Source organism: Chamaea fasciata, unplaced genomic scaffold (assembly GCF_029207755.1).
Source record: "Chamaea fasciata isolate MVZ Bird 193981 ecotype frontalis unplaced genomic scaffold, bChaFas1.0.hap1 SCAF_1, whole genome shotgun sequence".
Taxonomy (NCBI): domain Eukaryota; kingdom Metazoa; phylum Chordata; class Aves; order Passeriformes; family Sylviidae; genus Chamaea; species Chamaea fasciata.
Window position 1 is genome coordinate 8,296,995 of NW_027094086.1, and position 25,370 is coordinate 8,322,364.

At 38.9% G+C, this 25,370-nt stretch overlaps 1 protein-coding gene across 1 annotated transcript in view; it reads right to left on the bottom strand.

Moving 5' to 3' along the window:
• The window catches only part of TG (thyroglobulin), a 147,715-nt gene that overhangs the window by 79,716 nt on the left and 42,629 nt on the right, over positions 1-25,370 (bottom strand). Inside the window, exons 23-35 of the mRNA XM_066175694.1 lie at positions 24,882-25,004; positions 23,080-23,195; positions 22,331-22,439; positions 20,963-21,160; positions 18,836-19,003; positions 18,238-18,303; positions 17,451-17,531; positions 15,227-15,364; positions 13,924-14,100; positions 12,874-12,985; positions 12,270-12,349; positions 10,616-10,759; positions 7,899-7,964 (exon numbers count right to left, since the gene is read on the bottom strand). Of these exons, the coding sequence (XP_066031791.1) occupies positions 7,899-7,964; positions 10,616-10,759; positions 12,270-12,349; positions 12,874-12,985; positions 13,924-14,100; positions 15,227-15,364; positions 17,451-17,531; positions 18,238-18,303; positions 18,836-19,003; positions 20,963-21,160; positions 22,331-22,439; positions 23,080-23,195; positions 24,882-25,004 (1,578 nt within the window). The remainder of the gene's footprint in view (positions 1-7,898; positions 7,965-10,615; positions 10,760-12,269; positions 12,350-12,873; positions 12,986-13,923; positions 14,101-15,226; positions 15,365-17,450; positions 17,532-18,237; positions 18,304-18,835; positions 19,004-20,962; positions 21,161-22,330; positions 22,440-23,079; positions 23,196-24,881; positions 25,005-25,370) is intronic.

Sequence of the window (25,370 nt, forward strand, 5' to 3'; positions counted from 1 at the left end):
CTCCCTCTCACAGAAAGACAGTTTGACCACAGCACCCAACATCAGACCTGAGGCTGAGGTCTGTAGTCCATACAATCAGCTTGAAAGTCCTGATGTTGACACACGTGTCCAGTTGATGAAAACCCAAGACCCAGAACACACCACAGACAAGGCTGGTTGCATCCTTCCTTGAGCAAATAAGCAGAGAATAGCAGTGACTAAATTCGATTTCATAACTGAATTGTATAATTTACTACAACACAGAGTAACTGCCACAATTCAGAACTCTACAATGATGCAAAAAGTCTTTTCTTTTGCAGGGTAAATCCTTCTCCAGGAAGTGTAAACCTCAAGCATGAGTTATCTCACAAAGGACAAGCTGAAAAAAACTGATGTGCTACCACCATTACCAAGGTTGTTGCATTGGGGCTTGGCTCCTCTGCCATCCCCCTTGCTGAAGAAAACATCTGATGGAGTGATGAACTGACCTTCTGTATTCCATGGAACTTCACAAAGTTCAGATCTTGAACTAGAGGCAAGAAAGCAGGACTGGGCTCCATGGGTCCTTTACAACCACAATCATTCCATTCCTCTTACAGTTGTGAGCAACTTTTCTAAGAGAAGGAGGCTGGAAGTTTCCAGCTTAGTAGAAATGAAGGTTAATTTGGTGTTGCACTGTTTTATGTTAACACCACAAGCTTACTTGAGTCACAGAGAGGCAAAGTCATCACCAGTGCTATTTAGAGGGGATCTGAATTAGGAGCAGTGACCCTGCAGTCACAGCTTGACTAGTAAAACCCACTCACTGCACTGGATTTTTTCTTACCTTTAAGGACTGACTATTTAATTATTTTAGAGGAACAGAGTGGTTTAGTCATGTGGAAATGACTATTTTTCATACTGCCAATGGTTTCTCTCATCCACTATGAGCTGTTGCATGACATATGTTAGAAAACTGCAGCCTCTACATCTAGGGTAAGAGTTTGTGGCACTTATTTAGAAAGATACTTAAAAATAGACATCAATTTTAAGTGGTGGAGAATTAACCATTACATTCTCTCCAGAGATTTTCTGCCTGCATTACTAGATCCTCAGGTCTTTCTTTTCCAGATTGAATCTTACCAATTTCTGTTTTCAGTTTGTGGTTTGTTCTTTTTCTGTGAAGAATAAGAAAAGATTTATTTTATCAACATGCCTCAAAGTCTGTTTTTACCTAAGAGCAATATTGCCATCCTGTGCTGTCTACCAGCAGCTGAGGTCCTAGAACTGGAACAAGCAAAATCTAAGTTCAAACACAAAGCTTCAAATCACCAGCTGAGGTTCTTTCAAAAGAGAACCTTGTCTGGATTCCACTGTAGCACAAAAAGTCTGGGTGCACCAGTGGTTTTGGAAGATATTTCCTCAGACTGTCTTTCCAGAGCTTCCCTGACTCACCAAGTGACCTCGGGCAAGTCTCATCACCCTCTTTTGCCTCCATTTCCCTCAGGCCAAATATTCAGAGGGGTCCTTGCTCTCTCAGAAAGAAAAATCAAAGCAAATCCACAAAAACAAACTTTTTGGATTTAACATCTGACACTTGAATTTTGCTTCCTATATCTATTTCACAAGCTAAATTTTCTACTTCTACATCAGAAATTTATTTTATCTCTTTATGTGGGATAGAGTCAAGTCAGGAGCATACCTTTTATATACGTATGAAGCACACTGGGCATTTTGCAGCCTGTGATAGGCATAGAAGTGTGAGCACTCATGCTGCAAACATCCTCAGCTTGTACATTCCTGTCTAAACTTATTATTTATTGTTCCAAATCTCACAGAAGTGACCCTTGCCACCTCTCACATGGGAAGTTCTTTGGGTTGGGGTTTAGGTTTTTTTTTTTTTATTTTTCATCCTCCATCCTGGACAAAGTATTCATGATCTCAGGTCAGATTTAAATGCTGAGACTCCCAGTTTTTCCCTTTTCCCTTTTTGTGCCCAGCTGACCCCAGATGCAGAGAGATGCAGAAATTTTAATGCTTATTTTAACAACAGAGCAAAACTCTTTAACCCAGAGCCGTGCACGGCACCACTGTGGACATTGACAGCCATCAGTGAGCTGCTAAAGAGATTTGGGATATTAGTTGGTTCTTCCCTTCTCCTGAAAGCAGAGCCAGCAATGTCCACAGCCATGCACACCCACTTCATTCCATGAGCAAAACACAACTTTCCATGGCTGATCTAAACATGCCTCATCTGGAAACTGTTCTCACAAGGCAGAGCTACAGACTGGCCCTGTGCTACTGGCAATGCTCAGTGCACCTGACAGACTGGAGAACATTTCTGATTTATATATAGGTTAAGTGCTGACCTTCCAACCCACACTTTGGCAAAGGCTTTCACTGGATAATTACAGCCCTCTGAATCCAGCCATCCCTGTAACTCTTTTCGCAAAATTATAGATGTCCCATGTAGAGAGCCTCTCTCTTCCAGATGTTCTTGTTTGGGTAGGCAAGGTTTAAGACTGGATTTGCAAAAAGACTCACGCTGGCCTTACTCTGTTCCCTCTCCAAGGGAAGATCACAAGACTGGAATAGATTTCCTGGAGACACAGAGTTCAGCATCCCACTTTCACAGGCAATGAGATTATAAAATCCTTGTCATGAAGTCAACAAAAGTTTCATCACTGACTTCAGTGGAAGAAAAGAGGCATTAATTATGAGTTTGCTGCAAAGTTTAACATTTGATATAAGAAAACAGAGATACAGAAGTGCATTAAAATAACAAGTTAAATTTAAAAGAAAACTTGTGAAGTTGAGGAGGTCTATATGAGGTTAATGATGTACATAAATCAGACCTCTGGGTTCAGAATGCCTGATGCATGTTTGAAAGAAAAATTCTGACCTTAATTCTGAAATTTGTGAGCCATATTTAATACCCCTGACTCAAACCCAAAACATGCTTACAGACTCAACTCAGTGCTTTATACTCCTAGTTTTCAGGGCTTTTTTTTCAACGGACTGCTAACCTGTCTGCGTACCAACAATCTTCAAAGCCAACAAATCATCAGCTCAGAGTGGACCTGCAGAAAATATAATCTCCTTAAATATAACTACTTCTCATTTTTGTTGATCCATTGAGATTTGTATAATTCAAAATGAGTGATTTTCTTGAAACTGCTGCATAATAACTGTAATCACACCTCAGACAAGTCTCAAAAATAACAACTGTGTATTTCTGGCCTTTAGCAGGGAGCAATCTCGCTATACTCCTGTTAAATACAAGCTTTCTCTCTCCTTTAGGGGTGCCAATTATAGCAAATGATATAGTATGGAGATATTAAAAATGTACTAGGTATTTATCCAGGTTTAAAATAAGCTGTTTTCAAAAGGCTAAAGTCCTCATATTTACAAACAATAAAAATCAAACTTAAGACCAAAGATAGAGTAATTCCACGTCAGAGATCAAATTTGCTGTGTGGGAGCATGGTAAATCTGTACCCAAAAAGGGATAAACAAGGCTGTCTTTGTTTCACACCAAGGATGTCTCTGACAAATGAGTACTCAACATTGTGGGAAAACAGGAAGATAAATGATCCTATTAATCACCAAAGTCAGCTGCATCAGCACTTGTACTACCATCAGCATCTCTCTTGAGAATAGAAATACCCCATGTGCAGACATAGCCCAGTGGGAAATTTATTCCCATGTTGGGATATCCTGTAGCCACTGCTCTGCTCAGTCCCTGCCTCTAGGGAATGACCATAAATCATTAGGGGATCATAGGAGGCAGGGACAGGAACAAATCATCACATCCACATGCCTTGGTGGTTTCTCAATTAATTACTCAATTTGCATGGAGTGGTAACAGAGCCCACAGGATCTGTTTGCAACCCACAGGGCCACGTAAGAACCACCCTGTAAGGGCCACTGCCTCCCAACAGCTGCCAAATCTAAGATAGATAGACATGTTCTAGTTAGAACTGAAGACAAAAATATTTATTAAAGTTTAGATAATTACTGTATAAAATTCATAAATCTCGTAACAAAGTCAAATTCATCAGGGCTGCTCCTCCCACACACACAGGAATATTTTCAGGCTCTCCAATCTGCTTTAGCCACAAGTATTCCTTCTACAAATCATATAATATGTCTCATAGATTGTTTTGCTTCTTTCAGACTAATTTGCAAACACATAAAAATTTCCAGAACTCAAACCCTTGTGCATAAATTGTTTGAATTAATAGCATTGCATATTTAGAAAATAATAATACAAAGTTATATCACTAAAAAAAAATTTCTTATCTCCCCTAGCTTACAGCTGGCTGCAGAAATTTCCATCTCAAACCTAATTATGAGGCCTGGCTGTTTTCGGTTTATAAGACAGTCTACCATGTTCACACAACAGAGCAGAGTTGTTATTTAAATACCAGCCTAAGTAAACCAAGGCTGCAAGACGACATGAGCATTTTCAGCATGGGCAATCTTAAAATAACATCTGTTCTCCCACTGTTAAAGGTCACAGATCATACCTAAAACACCCCACAGATGGTTCCATACTCAGTGTCATCACAGTACATGAACTTCTACAGGGGAAAAATGCTCCAAACGTAACAAGCTGGACTTTCCCAGTCAGTTCAGATTATCAGTTTTAGGAGCACCACTTCTCAGATCACAGAAACTATGTGGAAATCACAACAGCCCATCAGGAGCATGTTCGGCTCCATGCAATAGAGGTACACAAGTAAACGGAAGTATTCATTCAGTTAAAGATGAAAACAATACATTCAGTAAAACACATTACAGCCTGGAGATGAGATGACTTGGAGACTAGCCTTGTAGCAGAAAGGCTTTTGCAAGTAGGAAAAACTTGCTGAATCAACAACAAATCAATGAGAATTCAGGTAAAAGACATTGTGCAGTTCATCTCTCTCCTTCTAGAGAGTAGTGGGCTACAGGCACTACAGAGCACTAATTCCCATTTTCCACAGGCTAATGGGGTTTCTAGTGAATGTTAGAAACAGCAGTGCTGTTTGTAGGGGCAGTAATTTGGAAAGAGCCCACTGGAGCCTCAGGCTTTTGAGAGAAATTACAGGGCTGCAATGGACTGCTGGATGAACATTCTGGTACAAGACAAAGAATAGGAAGAACCCTGATCCTCTCCTTTTGCTGTGTCTCTCCCAGGATTGGCCTTACATAGGGAAGGGTCTTTTCTTGCATCTCCCTAGTGGCTGCAGGCTGCTCTATAACAAGACATGAAAAGAAGTTGCTCCCGAAAATTATTTTTGTCATTGCAGATTCAAAGGTCTAGACATTTTATGGCAACTACAGCTGATTAACTTCTTCAAAAGCCCAGACCAGGGAACAGAAGGGAAATAAATATCTCACTCACAACCTTCAAAGGTATTTGAGATTGGCCTCAGAATGACATTAACCAGCTCCTTCTACATTCCTGGATTTGAATGTCCAGCTTGGTCCCTGACCCTGATCCTCCTTCTCTAAGGCTGCAGTGTTCCCCTGGGTCTGAATATCCTGAAGGCTGGACTTGCCAAGAAAGACTGAGGTGAAGAAGGCACCTTGCCCTTTTCCATCTCCTTTGTCATCAGGTCTCCTGCCCCATATTTTCCCTACCCTTCCTTTTGCTATCCATGTACTTGTAAAAAGCCTTCTTGATGAGATCTTTCTGTTGTTTTATGGTTCACAAAGCCTCTACCCTCTCTTCTGTTGAGAAGAACAAGTGAAAAAAGCAAAGCATCTACTTCTCTCCAGGCTGAAAATAAGTCTGCTCATCTGGGTTTCTTCACAAAACATTGGGCTGCAAACACCACAGATTTTGAATGGACCAGCATCCTGACTGCAAATGGGAGGAAGCAAAGTAGTGGGCGCTCTGTCCTGAGCATTGCAAACTGGCTGGCTAGGAAATGAGGCAGTCAATGCATTAACTTTCAATTAAATGTAGGCCTTAATAGAGCTCCAGTTAACTCAGGCTCTAGATTGAACATAACATTAACTTCACGATTTTGCAGAGCCTTCTGGCAAAGTATGCAAATTTAAGTATTTTTCTGATCTTTCAATAGAAAAAATTTTATTTTTTAATGTATAGATAGGCTTATGTTCACACACACACATATCCACTCATGGGAGTGCCCTTTAAATAGTGACATTTTCTCACACTCACCATCTGGCTACCACAGAGAAGCCACAGTAATTTTTTATCCCCATGTACAAGCATTACCACAATGTACAAAATTCAGTAAATGCTAGCCCAACTCTAAAACAATTAGTCTTCCATAGCACATATTAATACAACATACAATCATAACGTGTTTTGAAAAAATGTTTTTGAAAATTTTCTAAAACCTCTGATAACACAGTCCAGACAACAATCTGACCTAAACAGCCAGTCTGGTACTTTTACTATCAAAATGAGGCAGAACAGAAGGACAGATGGTGTCCAGTTGCATTTTGAATGTGCTACAGTGGTGACAGAGCCCCAAAGTGTCCAGGAAACCAGTGCTAATTTGACCTCCAGCCTTGTTGTGCTCTGTAATTAAGTGACTTCTCCTAACCATTATCAGTCCCCAGGACAACCACTCAGACTCAGAATCCTGCATCCTTGTGGGCCGCTCTGCTTGCTTGGGTTCCCTAATCAGATCTCTGCAAACCAGAGATGTCCCTAGTTTCTCTGCATTTGGAAAGATGGCCTGGAAATGGGTGTGATAGACCAGGGTTGTCACAAAAGATGAGCACCTGGCTTGCTGGGGCTGCTCTTCTGGGCAGCCTTTACAGTCAAAGGCAAACAGCAGAAAGACCTAATTTCCTGATTTTCTTAAGTGCTGCTTAGGTCACTGTTTTCCTAGATTTACACAAGCAAGAAAAGCATAAAAGGAAAATGACAAAATTAATACCAAGCTTCACTCTGGGAGGAAGAAAGCTTTAGTGAAGTTGTTTTCCACATTCCATGGGAAAAACAGTTTGCAAAGGAGTTAAATTGCCCAACCTACACACCAGGTCTACCCCACCACCTCCTCAAAGTGTTTCACACAAAAATTATTTCTGCATACCTAGAATGATAGGAGTTACCATCTATTGCATTAGAATGATCATTTAAAAAGCACAAGTTCTACTAAAAAATAGACCAAACTTGATCATGACTGGTGGTTATGGATATGATGGTAAGATAGATCATAATAAATTCTGAACTGAGTATTGAAAATTCTTTGCAAATATCAAGTCTCCTGCATGCTCAGTTGCTTCTGGTTTAAAGAAAGACAGATTCAATCAGATTAAATATTTGTTTAGATCAAATAGAAAATCAAAGGCAGAGATGGAAGTGACTTCTCAATTTCAGCGTAACTGGAGGGTTAAATTGAGTTTTCTAATAACCAGCCCACCCTCTTTCTTTCTGTTACACACAGCATTTCACAGCCATGCAGCATATTTCTGGAAAGGACACTTCAGGGAAGCCTGTAGCTGTTGACAATTTCAATATATTTTTAGGGGGCAGTAGACACAACGCCCTGAAAGACAACAGTTAAGTTTCATTTCCTAAGAAGATCCACCCACTTTTAAAATAACGCATGTGAGTACCATAAGATTCACTGTATCTGGAAAGTGATGTGGCATCCACGCTCATAAATAATTTTTTTTCATCAGTCCTGCCAAAAATTTTGTCTCACTGACCTCATGTGGTAGTATGTGTGAGAAATTAGGTCAGCACTGTGGACATGTTCTTTCATTTAAATGATACACAATTAATGAAAATGAGTAAACACCTAAATGAGTAACTTCATGGGGAGCACTTCTGTTATAGTGTTACCTTTCAGCAATATGTAGAAAAAAGAGGATATGGGGATTTTACTGCTTTTTTTTTTTTTTTTTTGGGGGGGGGGAGGGGATGGTTCGTTTGGTCTTGTTTTTGTTCAATTCATAAATACACTTACCACTTTCTGGTCTGAGAGGTAAACTAACAGGTGGACACAGGTTGGGAATGGTGCTCTTCAAGTCGGCTAAAAGCAGAAAAAAACCAATACAATTGAAAACAATAATACTTGAAGGTTTAAAATGCAATTGATACTCAATATTTCCAGCATTACTTCTCAGATCTGGATGTTTCATGTTCTCCCCACACACACCAACAGTAAAGATGCAAGGCTGCTTTGTAATCTAATCCTTTTGAGCTTGCACATGAAACTCGATTTCCCTAAATTTCTATATTTATAAACATTTTTACAAACAATTTTTGAGATGCAGTTATGAACAATTCATTTCAGTATTTCTGTGTTTTTTTTCTATGCCCCTCTCTGTATTCGGGTTTCTGCACTAGGAGAGACATGAGATTGTCTCTGCTTCTAGCAAACTGGAATTTCTCAGAAATACGAATTAGAAACAAGGCACTTTTCAGCACAACTATTTCCAAATTGAAGTTCAAATAAGAATTTATCATACACAAAACTTCATATTCATTTCCATACAAAAAACTTCTCATTTGCTAATACTTCCCATAAATATTTTGTAATCACAAATAATAAAAATGAAGTTACCCCTCTGCATTCATATTTTGTAGAACACTTTGGCTGGTCAAGCCAGTTATAACTTTTCCACTAAAATGTAATAAATGACCATCTCTACCGAAGATGAAGACAGATCCAATATTCTGTTAACTTCTTCCAGTATGTATTTCCCATGCAGGTAACTGATAGATGTTTCTACAAACTCAGAGGATTTCCCATTCACAGTAGTGAAGGATTGACCTATCCAAAACTCTTTGAAATGCTACTCTACATCCCTTTTCGACTGAGTTGTAGCTCTGACTATACAAAATCAAATTGCTCATGAGCAGAGCTGTGCAGCAAACTGCTCACACATCAACTTAGCCTGTTGTGAAACAGAGAGACAGAAGTCCCTTCCTCAAACAAGACTGTGGAATACAGCCAAAGACTCTGTATCATACTAACATCCCACTGCCTACAGTAAATCACTCCTTCAGATTTTACTCATTTTCCTTTTCAGCCTCAGAACCCTTTTGTTCCTTTTCCTGGTTCCCCAGACCTTCAACACACCAGCACAACCGATACAAATTTTTGTCTGTAAATATCTCCATTTGCATAAACATCTGTGCCTTGCTGTGTGTTATGGTCAAAACACATCTGTAGCTCCCTTGATGCGTAAGGAAATGTCACTGCCTCTCTTAACATTCCCTACTTTGCATACACCCCAGGTTTCTCTTCATCATCCCTCTGTTTGTCACGTGAGAAACAGCCTTTATTTTTTGTTGGTTATTTGCCAACAAGGGGAAAACAATCCCAAGTATATCTACACCTCTGCTGTCCCCTCTTCGCTCCACTTTTCTTCTCTTCTTCACTCTTACCCTTGTCTGCATCTCAACGCCCCCTGCCATCAGGATGCTGCCACTGCTTTATCATGATGTTGTTCCCTTCCACTCAGTGCTAGACCCTAAGCCCACCCCCTCCTAGCCTCCATAATGCTTCCATGCTGTCTCTACCCCTTAACAAGGGCTGCCCCACAAGAGGACATGAATGGTTCTGTGGGCATAGGGACAGTGAAAGACTTGAAAAGCTCAACACTTAGTTCATATTTCAGACACTTAAAAGTGAGAATGAAGGTTTTATTTCTCAACACTGTCAAATACAAGGTATTGCCACAAAATCTGATCCATCTCTACACAGCTTTAACTGGGTAATCTTTCTATCACATTCCCTAGACAATATATATCCATGCTTTGTCCCTCTTTTCCTTTCAGCTATCATCCCTTCTCTACTCTGCAAGAAGTAAGGGAGTACAAATGCAGAAAAAAGTATTCCTTATTAAACAAATTTCCCTGACTCTGTCAATATCACCGGACCTGCCCCATGGGGGCTGTCTTCTCTGGAGTCGTGTTTGTGTGACCAAGGAACAGGCTGTCCTCCCACAAAGTGAGACAAACTCAGGCAAGCAATTGTTTTCCTTATTCTTTCAGTTATGTGAAATCAGAGCTTAACAAAATAGAACTAGACCTGCCCAAAAGGAGTGTGACAAATGGCAAAATCCATTTGAAGTTTTCAACAAAGCAATGAAGCTTTTGTTTCTCCACAGAAAATAAAATCCATCTTTACTAGGAGTGGTTTTGATTCCTCCCGAAGAAAACAACACAACATCTCATAACTGCTCTTCTGTTTAAACACCTGATGGCTTCTTACTACTTGAAAAATACAGGTCTGCTCTGGATTTTGGTCTTGGTCCTTTCTTTACCAAAACAACCAAAAGTGAATTTTAAATTCTGTAGCAAACCCAAACCTTTTGAGGTTATGCATCCACATGGATGGCAAAAACATAAGCCCAGGAGTGAGAAACAAAGAATGATTTCCTGACCAGGACTGCACAGTGAGGCAAAATAAATTTGAATTCTGACACTGGCCACCAGTTTCTGATAGAATCTAAGAAATTCTATGTCTTGGAGGTATTGCCATTCCTTTTCTATTAAAATGGATATTAAATTGCACCTTTCTTTCCTTTGCACATACTTGTTTACCTTGTCTATTTGTGGTCCTTGCAAATGGGTCTTACAGCTGGAAGCTGGAATTTTTATATACTGAAGCTAAATAATAAACTTCAATGTGCAGAAACCCATCAGAAAGGTCATGTGTCCTGCATCACTTACCAGGCTTTTCATACCAGCCAAATGGGTGTATTTTGATTTCAGCATCTGGTGAACTGCAATTTGAAATGTGCCAAGCACTTCTTGTTTCCTCAGCGCACATCTGGATTCCAAGGCTGTTCAGAGTCACACACACAATCTTTCCACCTGCCAAGGATGCATATGGTTATAGAATAGGAGGAAAATTTTCCTTTTCTAGATAGTGTTGTGAGGAAAAAGAGCACAGCATGGTTTGACTGAGTGTTAAATCAAATTACACTGACCTAGAAATAAAAGGAAGGAAATACGTGAAATGATCCAAGTGATTGAAACTAGTGCTGAAAAATGCCATTGAATTCATTGTGAAGAAAGGTGGGAACCACCATTAAAATCCATTATAATCCAAAGTCACAGATAATTTCACTGAGCATAGGTCAGGGCTCTGAGCCAGCAGCCCTTTCCTGTTAATGTAATTAAAAATCTGCATATATGTTGAAACATGTCCCCTACTTACATCAAGACAGAGATTCTTTCAAAGCCCTAGTGTAAATAATTTTGTTCCTCAAAAATATGGAGGGTTTGAAACACAGTTTCATTGAAGATTTCAGCTCATGTGAAAATCACTACTGACAGTAAAGTTCTCTTGACTATATGAGTGCCAAGACTGGATGTCTGAAGTATCATAGATATTAAATATTAATCAGATAAAATAAAAGTGTATCCATTTTGCATGTTGGGTGCCTTAATTTTTTTAATTTATTTTAGAAGTTTTTAAAGAAACTCAAAGTCATATTCAGTTAAGACTTCAAATTTCATATGATCGTAAGGAGGTATGAAAACTGCCAACTACTTTTTATTGACATATTAATTCTTATCTAAAATACACTGGATTAATTTTTTAAGCTAATCATTTTTGACCGAGTGAAAATTTTGTCCGCTCAACAAAAAAAGGAATTAAAAATATGTATTTCTAAAGTGTTTCAGATTCCAAAATGCATTATAAAAACAGCACATCCTAATGACCTCAGGGAGAGTTGATTAGCACATGACTCCAAAAACAAAGATACACATTTCAGTGGCCTAAATCTGAATTTGTAATAACATATTAAAATCCATTTCCTTGACTTTGAGCTGTATCCAATTTTAAACACCAGCTGAAGACTTTCTTCCTCAAGCAGTAGACTAAAATTTGGGAGCAGAGAAGGTCAGACAACCAAAACAGCCAAAATGCCAAACTGCCCCAGAGTATCCACAGACATTATATGTTTGCATGTACCTAATTTCAGTAATATTTAGGTATCAGAGTCCTTTAGGCTTTAAAAAATGTGACAACATTAAAGGGGAAAAGTCACTAAAAGAAGTGAAGCAACACTTTTGAAGAGAAGTTGATGAATGAGAAAAAAAAAATGGAGTTTTATCAGTTTGAATTTTATGCTGTTAGAACTGCAGCCTCTTAAGGACTCATTGTCATGAAGTTTTCCTAATAATTTCCAAAATGTGGAATGTGTCATTGGGCTGAACTCCTAGAAATGGTTATGGTTACTCAAAGAGATGCTGAAGAGAGGTGCATGAGACCTGAAAGGGCTTTTAAAGTGCACTTCAGAGCAAAAGAGGGGTAAAATTTGGATAATGAAAAAAGACTGAAGTTATTTTAAAAATAAAAACTTGGGGGAAATACCTGACAGCTGGGAGTTATTAAAAAAGCCAAATCCTGTGCAACAGGGATCAGCATCACACCAACGCTCACACTCAAAAAACCTAGGAAAGGAAAAACATTATCCATGGTATCATTAGACATATTAGACACTGAGAACATATTAGAACTGAGATGCCTTTCACAATAAGGCTGAAGATCCAGTGAAGATCCAATATACATACACAGTTCCATACATTTTCCATGTGTAGATGAAATTATGCTTGATAAGTATTCACCTACCAGAGTACATCTATTAATTGAGATGATTATTTTGATATCTGCATTAAAAATATCAGCCTAAATTGATTTGGTGTACCATTGCTAAGAGATTTAACTGGCCAACTAGTAATTAGTAGCATTCTAAGTAACATTTTTCATGTCTATAATTAATAATTATGTCAATTATTATTTATAATTCAATTATAAATCTTATTTAAACCATATGCTATATTTTCTTTATTAAATACTCTCAAACAATGTAATTCTTGGATCAATACTTCTGATTTCTTTTATCAGCATAACACGGCCTTGGAATTCCAGACATGATTAAAATTCCAAGGAGAACAAAGGAACTTTCATGCCCTACCCATCTGAAACAGCTTTTCTGCTCATGTCTGTCTTATTCCTCACTGAGATTCCTGTCACTTTTTGGAATGGAACACGTGTGTAGAAGCTCTTCACAGAACTTTTAAGAGTGACTGGAAGGAAAGAGAAAAACAAAATTGGAAAAATCAGTTTAACTTTGTCATATACAAATACTGGTCAAGTAATCAAATGGTAGGAGTCCAACCTATGCTTTTATGCTGAGCTCTGGTTGATTAAAAGATAGTTTTATGTTATCACAGCAAAATTTTGATTGCTAAGCCTGGAGATGAATAAAAATTCACCAAGTGAAGGCTCTGAAAGCTTAAATTACATCACCAAGGAAAGACTTCCAGCCAGGCCTTTTGTTTCTGAGACCTGTATTGATGCTACTTCTTCCACAAGGCCTTAAACTGGGATACAGCTCCAGACTGGAAGACTCCAGTGTGCTCATGCATTATTCAGCCCATATTGCCCTTTGGGCTCCCCAAAACAACATGATTGAATAGCTCAGTTCAGTGGACCTTTGCAGCAAAATTACATGTTTCTGTACAGTGAACACAGACTTGTTTGTCCAGCTTCCTTACATGTGCCCTATGAGAAAAACGTTGAAGTCCCCAAGTGTTCAAAGAGCAAAGGTTAAAATTCATATCTATAGCTCTGCATTTGCTAAAAAATAATTTTAAACAATAAAAATTACACTCATTTAGCTACCATAGAAATTTTAATGGTAGATTGTGACATTCCAATGACAGTCCTATTTCACCCATATTATGAAAAGGGCTAAAAACTGATACACAAATTTGAGATCCACTTAGCCTCTCTGACTTGGGAATGGCTGAGGTGGACAGAGTGAAATTCATGGTTAATATCTTTCCATTCTGAACTGAAAATGAAAAAAACATATCCCAGACAGCCTCACCTGCCCTTGCACCATCACATCCCAAGACTCATTTATACATGCAGACTTTTTATCTCAGGATCAAGAGCCAAAACACTGGCTTGCATTACCAGGGTTAGTGCAGACATTACACATCAAAATACCAAAACTTACCTATTTTATGGTACAGTGTCTGTGGTTTCCAGGGTAGCACAGCTGCACAGTTTCCTGGTATTTGGTCAATGCTGCTGTCACAAATCTGTGCCTCTGGGTAGAGGGTACACACAAAGTATTTGTCTGTGGCATTTTGCAGATCTGCCATTCGGCAAAACTCTTCCTCTTGGGCACAGCCTAGGAAGCAAAGTCACGAACAGTTACACACATGAGGGTTCCTTTCCCTCTCTGATCCTATTCATGTTTCCAGAGCAAAGCTATTCATCAGCAAACAACTAAAAGCGAGAATTTCAATATTATCCTACTAATCGTGCAAACTGATTGATTTAATTAATTAAAAGTGCAAGAGAAAGAGGGAAACATTCTGGATCTAGTGGTACTGGAAAGCAGGTTTACCTGGAGAGAACAGTAAAGGAGTTACAGCACAGCTAATTGGGAAGATAAATTCCCCAGCTGTGCCTAGTGTATTGGTCTCTCTTTAATATTTTAATTTATAAAGATACCTTTATTTTTTAGTAAATCTGACATACAAATTGTATAACCATAAGAGAACTCTGCATCAGTCTTGGTCTCTAACAAACAAAAAGGAAAATAATGTCTACAAGGTCTTAATCAGTTTTTATAAAATATATTTCTGAAACACTCAAGCATCACTCAAAATTAAACATAACTTTCCTAGAATCAGCTGCTCAAGACATTTTCTTCTAGCAATTTGTTCTGAAATTTGTCCCAGGATAAGAAAGCACCTTGAGAAAAGAATCAAAGCTGTCAAACCCATTTCTAAATTATCATGGCAATGGCTCCTGTAAACATGTGTGTCAATGCTTTATTTTAAACAGGAATAGCTCTGCTGACCTCTTACGTTTGTGCACTGTTTAGTACTCTCAGTTCTAACTTCCTGGTAGAACTAGAAACTCTTTCCCATTTACTGCATTAAAATGTAATTTATCATTAACTCCAATCTGCATTTTACCTTCTTTTATGAGTATGCCATCTCTCTATTTGGAGTGGTACACTCCAAGAACAGCAGGGCATTGCCCAAGCTGTAGCTTTGACTTCTCTTGCCCAGGACAGGGCCACCCTGATGGTGAATTATGGGCACCCTTTCTGCCATGGCAGGCAAAGACTGTAAGGAAGAAACAGGTGGCCCCTGTTGGGAAATTGGCACTTCCCACAAAAATTTTAGGAGTTGTCTAAAAAAAAAATCTCAAAGTCAAAAGTTTCTACTCATTATTATAACACCTATTAAAAGATTTTAGTTAGTTATTATTCCCTACAGAATAACAGTCTCATGACGTCTTACGTGTGAGACACCAAAGCAGAGCTTCCTCAGCTGAGTACTTCTGCCTGAAGACCCAATACTGCTGGTAAGGGAGAGAAGAGTTCTGGTCACTTTGTATCTGGCTGCTGTCCATTAGGTAGAAAAGATCCTTTGTGGAATCTGAGAGACAAACAAACAAAGAATCCCACATAAAAATTAACTATAATCTGGAATGAATTATATTTATTTATATATAAAATTTTGCCTTTCACAGTAAAACAGCTGCAATCATTTTGTAGGTCTGGAAAACACCAAAGCCTGCTTTTAATAACAGAATTGTCCACCCACAGTGACTCTCCTGTAGGCACTGCACAAAATAACACTGCCAGACTATTTCCAGCATCCAAAAACTGATGAAAACTCCTGCTCCTAGAAATTAAGAGTGTTTGCTCTACTCTGTCATGCAACACAATATCCTAACAGTGAAGTATGAGGATTCAGAGGATGCTTGCAATTCCTTAATCAATGCAGTTCTGTTATTTCAAAATACAGCAGTTTCCTTATATTCCCTTGAGAAGTTTTTACACCTCTTGGTCTTAAAAATTTTCTTGACAAGTTTAATACCTATTTCAGTCATCTAAGCTCATTTCTCTGAATTTATGCTCCCAGAGACCGCATTATATAACTTGCTTCTGTCACCTTCCTGTCACCTTTAGACATGTATGTGGTGATTTATATCTCCTGAGCTCTATCTGAAACAATCAATCACAGATATTTTCTTGTTTCCAAATTTATCGCCTTAAATGAGGGTGCAATATTAAAAGAAATGGATACTCTTCCCTGATCTCTTACGAATTTATTCATAAACATTTTCTTATTTATCAAATGTCATCAGCAGGTCTCATCCCCAGTTCCAACACTGTGAGACATTCTGTTACTTAATCTTACATGCAGTGAAATAATCAGACTATAAAGGAAACAAGGAGAAATAAAGACATGCTCATTCATGATTGCTGAAGTGCTCAAGCACCTACTGACATGCTGAAAAGGCACAGTAGCTTTGAATTTTCTATCAAAAACTAGAAGATATGCTATCCTGTGTTTTACAAATAATTATCAAGTCATAATAGCTCTGTAGACATTTTCCCAGATGTACTCATGACTTCCTAAAAAAGGTAACCTTTAATTCCTGTTACCCCTCAAGTCATAACTTCACCCTTCAGTTTCTTTTAAACAGCTGGTGTCAAGACTAATATTTAGGGATGGAGGTAAAAATCTGCATTCCTTGCATAACTACAGGTTTTAATGATATCATCAGCCCCAGCAAGGTAAATGAAGAACCCTGAGGGCTGCACTCATGCCTTGGCAGGTAAATGCAAGATAATTTCAACCACCATAGTAAGTGCATTTTTTTCACTCTTTTTTAAGTCTAGACTTTAAAATACCCCTAAATGTATAGGAGCTGTGCTAGGTAAATGGGCATTTTTAGCTTTTTAATTAGTTTAGTTTACTTTCCTTTCAAATTCCATATGCAAAATCAGCAATTAATTTCCTTTTAGGATTTTGCACATATTAAATCATGTGCTCAGATATTCATCAAGACTCCTCAGCAAAGATTATAACTCATTAAAAATGAATCAAGGTGCTCTCAGCAAACTCCACTGCTCACTTTCTCTTAGGATTATGGTGCTGAAGGCCCAAGAGATCTTCAGTAACTTCCTACAATTTTCAACCTTTACATGACTTCATGTAACAAAGAGAAAACCCTGGAATAACAAAGGAACTAAGAGAAGTTCACAGGTCCCTCACTGTCATCATGCATGGAAGAAACACTTGTGATTGCAGTTTCATCCTGGGTTTTCTCTGTGGCCCATATTTATAATCATACTGTAAGTAGCAGTAAAGATGCCCAGGCCAAGGACTTCATTCCTGAGTTTATGTGATTTTTTTTTTTTCTCAGTCAAATAATATTTCCTGTGCCTCTTCAGCTCAGTAAGTCTGAAAGAACAAGTTTCACATTGAACATTTTAACACTTTCATTTCCAGCCTGGCCTGGCAAGGTAAGAATCATAAAGTCAGGCCTACATTTTGAACATCTTTCTCAAAACCTGTGTCAGACATCCTACTTGAGAGAAATCCCTCTGTCCTTTTCAATATCTATACCATAATGAACACATATATAGCATATATGATATTTTCTGGTTAAATTCTGCACCCCCTCTCTGCTCTCTTCTGCTGCCTGTTCTGTCTGCTATTGCTCTAATACCTGATAACACAAGATCATCCTCTGTCTTCAAAGCAGCAGCCTCACACAAAGAAGTTTTCACCCGGGTGACCATATCAGAGTCTGGAATGAAACAGGAATTAAAGAGCAGAGTAATTCTCTTTACCTTTCTCTCACAAGACAAGATAATCCTCAGTTCCCAAAACTGAACAAATACATAAAGTGCACTACTTAGGAAAATTCCTTTGGTATTTCCTCCAAATGTTGAATCAAGAATGAGTAAAACCATCTCCGTATAGTTCTGGGAAGATCTAAACCAAAACGCATTGTTTGGATGACAGAAGTAAATGCCATATCCACAGTCACTCTGTATTCAGTATCAGTACTCTCAAGGCTTTGTGCACCTATAAAGCATTTTAACAAATCATTTGTGCAGGTCCTGCCACATACATGGTGAGATTCAGATAAGAAACAAATACAGTTATCCTGCTAATAAACATAACCCATGTAATCAGACATAAAGTGCCAAATTATTATGGTATTTGGACACTGATGGGACAAAGGCAGATGTATTCATGATATAATTTTCAAGGGTATTAAAAGTGATAAATTATGTTCTCCGATACAAGAATTTACCCAAATTTCATTAAACTGGTAGTAGAAGAATTACTCCAGATTACACATCGCTGCCAAAATAGGCTTCTGAGTTGTGCCTTAAGCTGGATAGCATGAAATGAAGTGACAATGGCATTTCTATTATAGAACAGACATCTGCCACACCTTACAGCTCATCATAATTTTTTGTAAGAAATTCTGTGAGATAACTTACCTCTCCACAGGTAAATTTCCTGAAAGGTAGTGAAATTTCTTTCTGCCTCTTCCATTAACTGAGAAGCTAATAAAGAAAAAAAAATTGTTAGAATAGCTGTTTAACTAACCGTATTTTTAAATACTCAGAAATTGCATAGAAAACACATCACTAAACTATGCATCACCTTCATGACAATATAAAAGTCTAAGGAAGAAGGTCCTAGGTGTCACGGGATTAGTCTGGGTCTGGGGTGTCAAACTTTACTCATTTTCCTGTCATTGCTTTCACCATGTAGGTCTGGGCATCTCCCTTTTTATCTTTGCTCCAGACTTTACCTTCCTTTCAGATTATTGGCTTGGATCTGCCTGAATTAAACACTGCAAGTATTACAGAGTGACACATTAAACACACTCTCAACTTTTATTAATGTTCATGTGGCCAAATGAGAGAGGTCCATCTGTCTAGCTATGCATCCAGTCAGAGAATTCTTATTCTCTTGTGATATGGAATTACTTGAAAGAAAGTATTGGACCACAAGAGCAAGCTGGTGAATAAGACATAGTCTATACAACAATTAAAGAGCACTAAGGTAAATTGAGGGAATTCACTGACATACTTCCACTGAATATTTGTCCTCCCAGGGTGAAGGAAAACCTCTTCTCCTTCTCACCATAGCTTACACCATTACACATCCCACCCATGGCTGAGGTTGGTGTTGGACTCCAGTCTTTGGCATTGCAGATCAGCACATCTGGGGAGCTCAGCAAACTGCACAGAATGGTACCTAGGGGCAGGAAAAGACATAGCTGCATCACCGCACAAATGCTCTGCACCTACCCAAGCCATCCAATACTTTCTCTAAGTGCCAACTGAACCTATGTGACCAAGAGAGAGACCCTTCAGTATTGCTACCAAAAAAAAAACCAACTCACCCAAATAAGCAAATTAGAACCATCCATTCAAATTTGAGTGCTGAGGTTAGCTACTCATACCCAAACTAAATATTTGTAGCCTGTTTTTCAGAGATTTCAGGCACATACTATTATCACCTAATAAAATATTACTATTATCTGATAATACCCAACAATGTTCTCAGCCCTTCACAGCACCACAGAGACACGTCCAATCCTTTGATGGTCTTCTAATCTCAGGTTCTGAACCAAAAAAAAAATGCATTTATATAATTTTACTGCAATGGTTTCCTGAACTGATGCCTGAGTTCAGTCATCCCAAGCCTGAGTCTCCCCCAGCACTGTGATATGAGTTGGGGGACCAGAGTGTTTAAGGCCAAATGTTCTGGCATCAATCTATTACCATAACATCTAGACAATACTCAGCTCTTGCTCTGCATTTGGTGTCACACCCCAGGCATTTCTAAGGTTTTACAATGCCCTCTTCTAGTCTGTTTTTATGGACTGGATACAGGAGATATTGAATATGCTACCTGTTCCTTCTTTTTTTTCTTTTTTTTTAAGCAAAATGCCAGTCCAGGTAATGCATTTACCTGTAGAACCAAATAGTCACCACTACCAAACAGATATTCACGTTCTACACTCACAGGTAGAGAGAACCCAAAATTTGATGGTAAATATATAGAGAAATGGACTTTACAAAATCATCTAGAATATTGTGATTAAAAAAAAAAAAAATCCAGAGATGCCAAAACAGAGAATAATTTTCTGGAAATATTTTTTTGACAACTTTCACAGATAATTTGTGACAGATTTTCACAGATTTTCTTGAATCTAGGATCAGTTTCCACTCCAAACTGGAGAGGTGCTTGTCACATAGCAGCCACTAAGCCACTAGCACATGCCTAGATTTCACAGAATCATAGAATATCCTGAGTTTGAAGGGACCCACATAAATCATCAAGTCCAACTCCTGGCTGTTGATAGAGCTTGTCTTTAAATCCTTGAGGCATGTCATTTAAAACTTCACATTTCCTAGAGGAAATGCATCTCGAAGAGGAAAGTCAATACCATGTGAGCTTGAAACTAAACTGAAAAAGTAAGCACTGGCATGAAGTGTTTGAACCTGTTGGCAAAAATCTGGTTGTGCCAAAGCCCCACCTCTGTCAGACTCCATCCATCCCACTACCACTTGCTCTCCAGGACAGACATCCAGACCTGGGGGATTTTAGCATTTCACGCAATAATATAACATAATTCTGTTCAGCATCCTTTTTTCCTGCTCTTAAATGGAAGCTGATTTTCATTTGCACCACAAGAACTCCATCTGGAGGCACTTTCTTAGTTCCTGCATCAGCTGAAAGACATCAACTTCTGGCAACCAAGCTGTGCTATGTATGAAGAGAGGTGTTTTCAGAACAATTTATCTCATCCAGATGGAGATGTCACACACACAGAATAGGCTGAGTTGGAAGAGACTCACAAAGATCACTGAGTCCAATTCCTGGCCCTGCACAGGACAGCCCCAGGAGTCACACCATGCTCCCACAAGCACTGCCCCAACACTGCTGGAACTCTGTCAGGCTTATCCCTTCAAAATGTCGCATTTTTTCTAAGAGCAGGTTGCTACCTCAGGTCTTTTCTTTTCCAGACCAAGTCTTGGGCATTACTCAAACCTCCACACCACCAAAAAAAAAAAAGTCAGTGATGTAGAGACAGGCTGTTCACACAGATATGATGCAAAGGTGGGTGTACCGTGTCCAACAATGACTTCTACTCATTTAGCATTGGTTTCCCATTGCAGAACTCTTTGCTGTGCAGTCAGGCAGTACCTCCATCCAGCAGGAGCTGGCTCAGGATGAATCCATCACAGCAGGAGTCCCTGCTGCACTCCTGTCTGCAGAGCAGCTGAGCATCAGTCTGGGATGTGCTGGCTGCTGGGAGCACCATGGAACGGTACACACCAGACAAAACATTCTGGAAGCCAGTCCTCTCAAAGGCCTTGAGTCCAGAGGAGCTGAATTCCTGTCCTGGGTAGACAGAAAGGGAAAGAAGCTCAAGGGAGCTCAAGGAATGTTTCTGAATTCCCTGCAGAGTGGAGCTGGTTGAAAGCTTTAGGATCAAAACTCAGTTTTAAAAGTCCTTTTCTGGACTTTGAGTTTCAGAAGCAAGATAAGATCATCAAGTGATATGGCGCCATTATTCCTGAGTTGCTGGTTATAATGCACTGCCAGCAAAGAGTTCCTAAACTGATCTGTCCAATAAGGTTGGTAATATTCCACCTTCAAGAACACAGTTACACTGTTAGCAACTCCCAGATAATAATGAAACAAATTTATCTCATTTAAAAAGTAAAATGTGTAATTTTGCCAGCATAACTATATCTGCAATTAAGGCTTCTGCTAGCTAGGAGGGCATGATTCAAAGAATTTTGTATCTAGAAAACTAGAATAGATCTGGTATTAACAAGATTATACGAATCACAACAAGCTCAGGGGACTTGATTTACTTTCAGGTGAGACTTAGATCTTTTTATTTTATTAATATTAATAGATAGTGACTCTGAGATTTGGGCAAAGAACATAGTAAGAGCAGAGAGTTTTGATTCAAAGCCTTCAGCATTTGGTTATCTTGATTCCAGTTTGGCATGACACTTAAAGCAGGACACACAGTGGATTGTGGTGCTATCAGCCACACTCAGGCCATGAATAAATAAACAAGTAAATTAATAAAATTTGTCTCATGCATTCATTAGTTCAGCTGAAATATTTTGGGATTCATGGAGAGCAGTTTACTTCTTGGCTGGTATATTACTGGAACAATTCACAATCAAAAGTAAAGTGAACTTTAATTATGTACAGGCTAGTCATTAATAATGCCTTATGTACACAAGTAACAAACTGCTTAGTAAAGAGAAGTCATAACAGCATAGGAAAGTACATTGGATAGATTTTGAGTTTTTATGGGACTAGTTGCTGGCAAAAAACATCAAAATGGCTTCCAAAGTATTCTTAATTTCTAGGAATTATATGAAAGAAAGATTTGCTGAAGCTTCTGGACTGTCACTAAATATTGAACTCTTTAAAGTACTGTGTCTTCTTAAAAAAAGATGCTCCCCACATTTAGTCATGATCCTCTACAGAAGTAACTACCAGCTTGGACACAGAGGTAGATTTAGTTGAGTGATTCACATCTGGTACCTCTCTTCACATAGACCATCAGTGCATCTCCCTTTGGGTTCCTGACATGAAGCAAGCAGCTGAGGCCACTGATGCTAGTGGCAGCAGGGTTCCCCAAGACACCTTGCACCTGAGACAGAAAACAGGCAAGCAAAATAAATACAACTTAATGGATTTCCTGCCCTAAAATACATTTTCTTTATTAAGAAACTCATGGGGACAATGAGCAACACAACGATTATGACAGCACAACTCCATGTGGACATTTTTCATTCTTTGTCATACAGACAATTTTTACACTATCAAACTGAGATCTCAGCTACTCAATGCCACATTGCTGTTTAAAGTAGTGAATAGGAAAATAGTAGAGTGATAAAGAGCACACAGTTCAAACCCCGGGCTAGAGGAAGGGACTCAGAAAGAATGATTGTTTCAGGCGACCTGATTACCAGCCTGGCTACTTTTAGTTTGGATTACCCAGATTAACCCTCTTTTTAAATCAACCTGATATCCTATCTTCAGGTGCTCAGCATGTTTTAGGGACAACAGTGCTGTGTGATGTTTCAACCAAACGCTGAGGTATTCAGATGTCATTTTTGGAAACATCTGAGTGTAGCTTCTTTACCAACTCACAGGGATTTACTACTGCCATAGGGAAGAGCAATGTCCAAAGGGTCAGGTAAGCCTGTCTTCCATCTATGATCTTGTCTACTTACACTGAACACACAGCACTAGGATAAACATTTAGCTTTAAATATGATCGTTCTTACCAATCCAGAGGTGGTGCAGTTGAAGTTGGCTTCAGCAGCACTGTATAATTCACAGAGCACTGCAGTACTAGCAGGAGCTACAGCTGCAAAGCCACAGGCATCCTCCCTCTCACAGCCTGAACAACAGGAAAGAAAATTTAGGTTTCTGAGCACTTCACATGCAAAATGGCTGCTACAAATTCCACTGCTTACTACCACTTATGTAGATTTCCTTATGTCTATCAGACATGAATTTAATAAGCCAAATGAACTTTAGTATTCAACTATTTTAGTAGAGAGTTAAGGATTTTAAATTGAATTAAATTCATGCAGAAAGTTGTTCATCACCTGATTATAGAAACAGCTGAGACAGGTCTCACCACCCACCCAAATATTTAAAGTCTGCTGGATAATTTTGCCCAGGGCAGGACTCTCAAAAACCACTTTGCCAGCACATCACATCTGCTGATACAGTAACCCCATGGCAAAGAGATTGTGACAAATATCAGAGTGATAGGAAGGAGGGAAACATTAAATTCTTCAATCATGCTGGCTGCCTCTGCAACAATCCCCTAGCCACTGTAAGGAAGAAACAGCCATCCCCTCCAGAGTTAGGAGTGGCTGAAGATCCTTCTGCCCTTACACATTCACCATTAATTTACTCCCACAGCCCTGCTCCTAGCCCAGGTGAAACACTTTCCAAATCTTTAGTAAAATCAACCAACTTATATCAAAACATCAGCTGAAATGCAAGCTGAGCTATCTGACCTTACAAGGACTTAGGGAGGGAAAGACTAACACTCACCCCTCAGTGATAATATTTTGTAATATTTTGTAATATTTTGTAATATTTTGTAATTGTGCTGCCATTTACATAACTTGTACAGAAAATACAGAGAGATGGAATCAGATTGGTTGGCAGAGGGGAATTACTTCCTCCCCAGGTTTGTTCTCAGCCTCTCTCAGATCAGTGTCTTGCTTTTGAAAGTCTCCATTTTCAGGGAAAGGTGCAAGAAATCTTACAGTATACAGCCAGGATGAACTCGTGCAGGAAAATCATTCTAATAATAAAAGGCTTCACATATTCAGTTCTCACCATGAGAGGTGATAGCTCCAACTAGACCGTGGCATGTGACACAAAGCCACTGATTTGTCAGAATTTTGGTATGTACCTTACAAATAGGACATCTGTGTTATTACTGCCAGGGAGTTTTTACTCTGAACACGTCCCTCTGCCTCCTTTCACAGTCTGAGCTTTAGGACACAAGGTGAGACTGACTCAACAGTCACTCAACATGTTTTAGATGATTCTGAACCAACTTAAACCAGATGCAATATAGCATATAAACAGCAAGACTTGGCAGAGGAATATCTCTGAACTCCTTATAATACCCTTCTGACGTAAGCAAGGATGATTATTCCTATTTTATGTGCCGATAGGGTAATTTGTGAAGAGGTAAAAGCTTGCTTTTCATCTGTCCTGAACACCTAATCCTTCTTTAGTCTGCACATCTGCACAGTCTGATCAAGGTTTCCTGGTTTAAATCTCAGTTCTCATTCCTATTGCAAGCTACATCAACTGGCTTTAAAGTCAGATGACTTGTCTGAAGTAGCATGTAAAGTCAGAAGACTTCTTTCTGAAAGAAACATCAATCTCTTCCCTGCACCAAGGTCACCAAAAGTTGTAAATATCTTGCAGAGAACTGCCGAACTGCAGAACGTATGGTTCATCCAGGAACTTAACTACAAACTCATTATATGAAAATATTACTATTTTCCACAATTGTTAGTGTCATCTCTACAGCTTTTCTCAGTTTTCTCACCTGAAATGCACTGAAAATATGTACTTTGCAGGTCTCCCCCAAATGACTGAGACTGAAGAATTTGAGCTTCTTCTGATTCATATATCAGGTTGGAGGCAGGAACTCTTTCAAATTTTCTGAGCACTAAAAAAAGACAACAAAAACCCCCAACCAAGCAGTATTATCAGTTCCCATGCTGCAAACAGACAAAGATTTCAGGTAGAAATTAAGATTGAAGAATTCTGTGGGGAGAGAGGTTTGCTCATTAAATGATGTACCATAACCTCACAGATAATGCAGGAGACAGATGGCGTGAGGGTAGAATTTCTGCTTTCAAATAAAAAATGTCACAAGATGTTTTAAAAACCAGTTAGCCAGGAATGGGCTGGGATTTTACTTTCCAGTGAAGCTTCTCTTCCAGCAGCAGACCTGCCATCTCTCATTATTTGTTCACGGCACCGAACCAACTATTGAGTCAAAGGGGGAACCAACTTTCTACAAATCAATCAC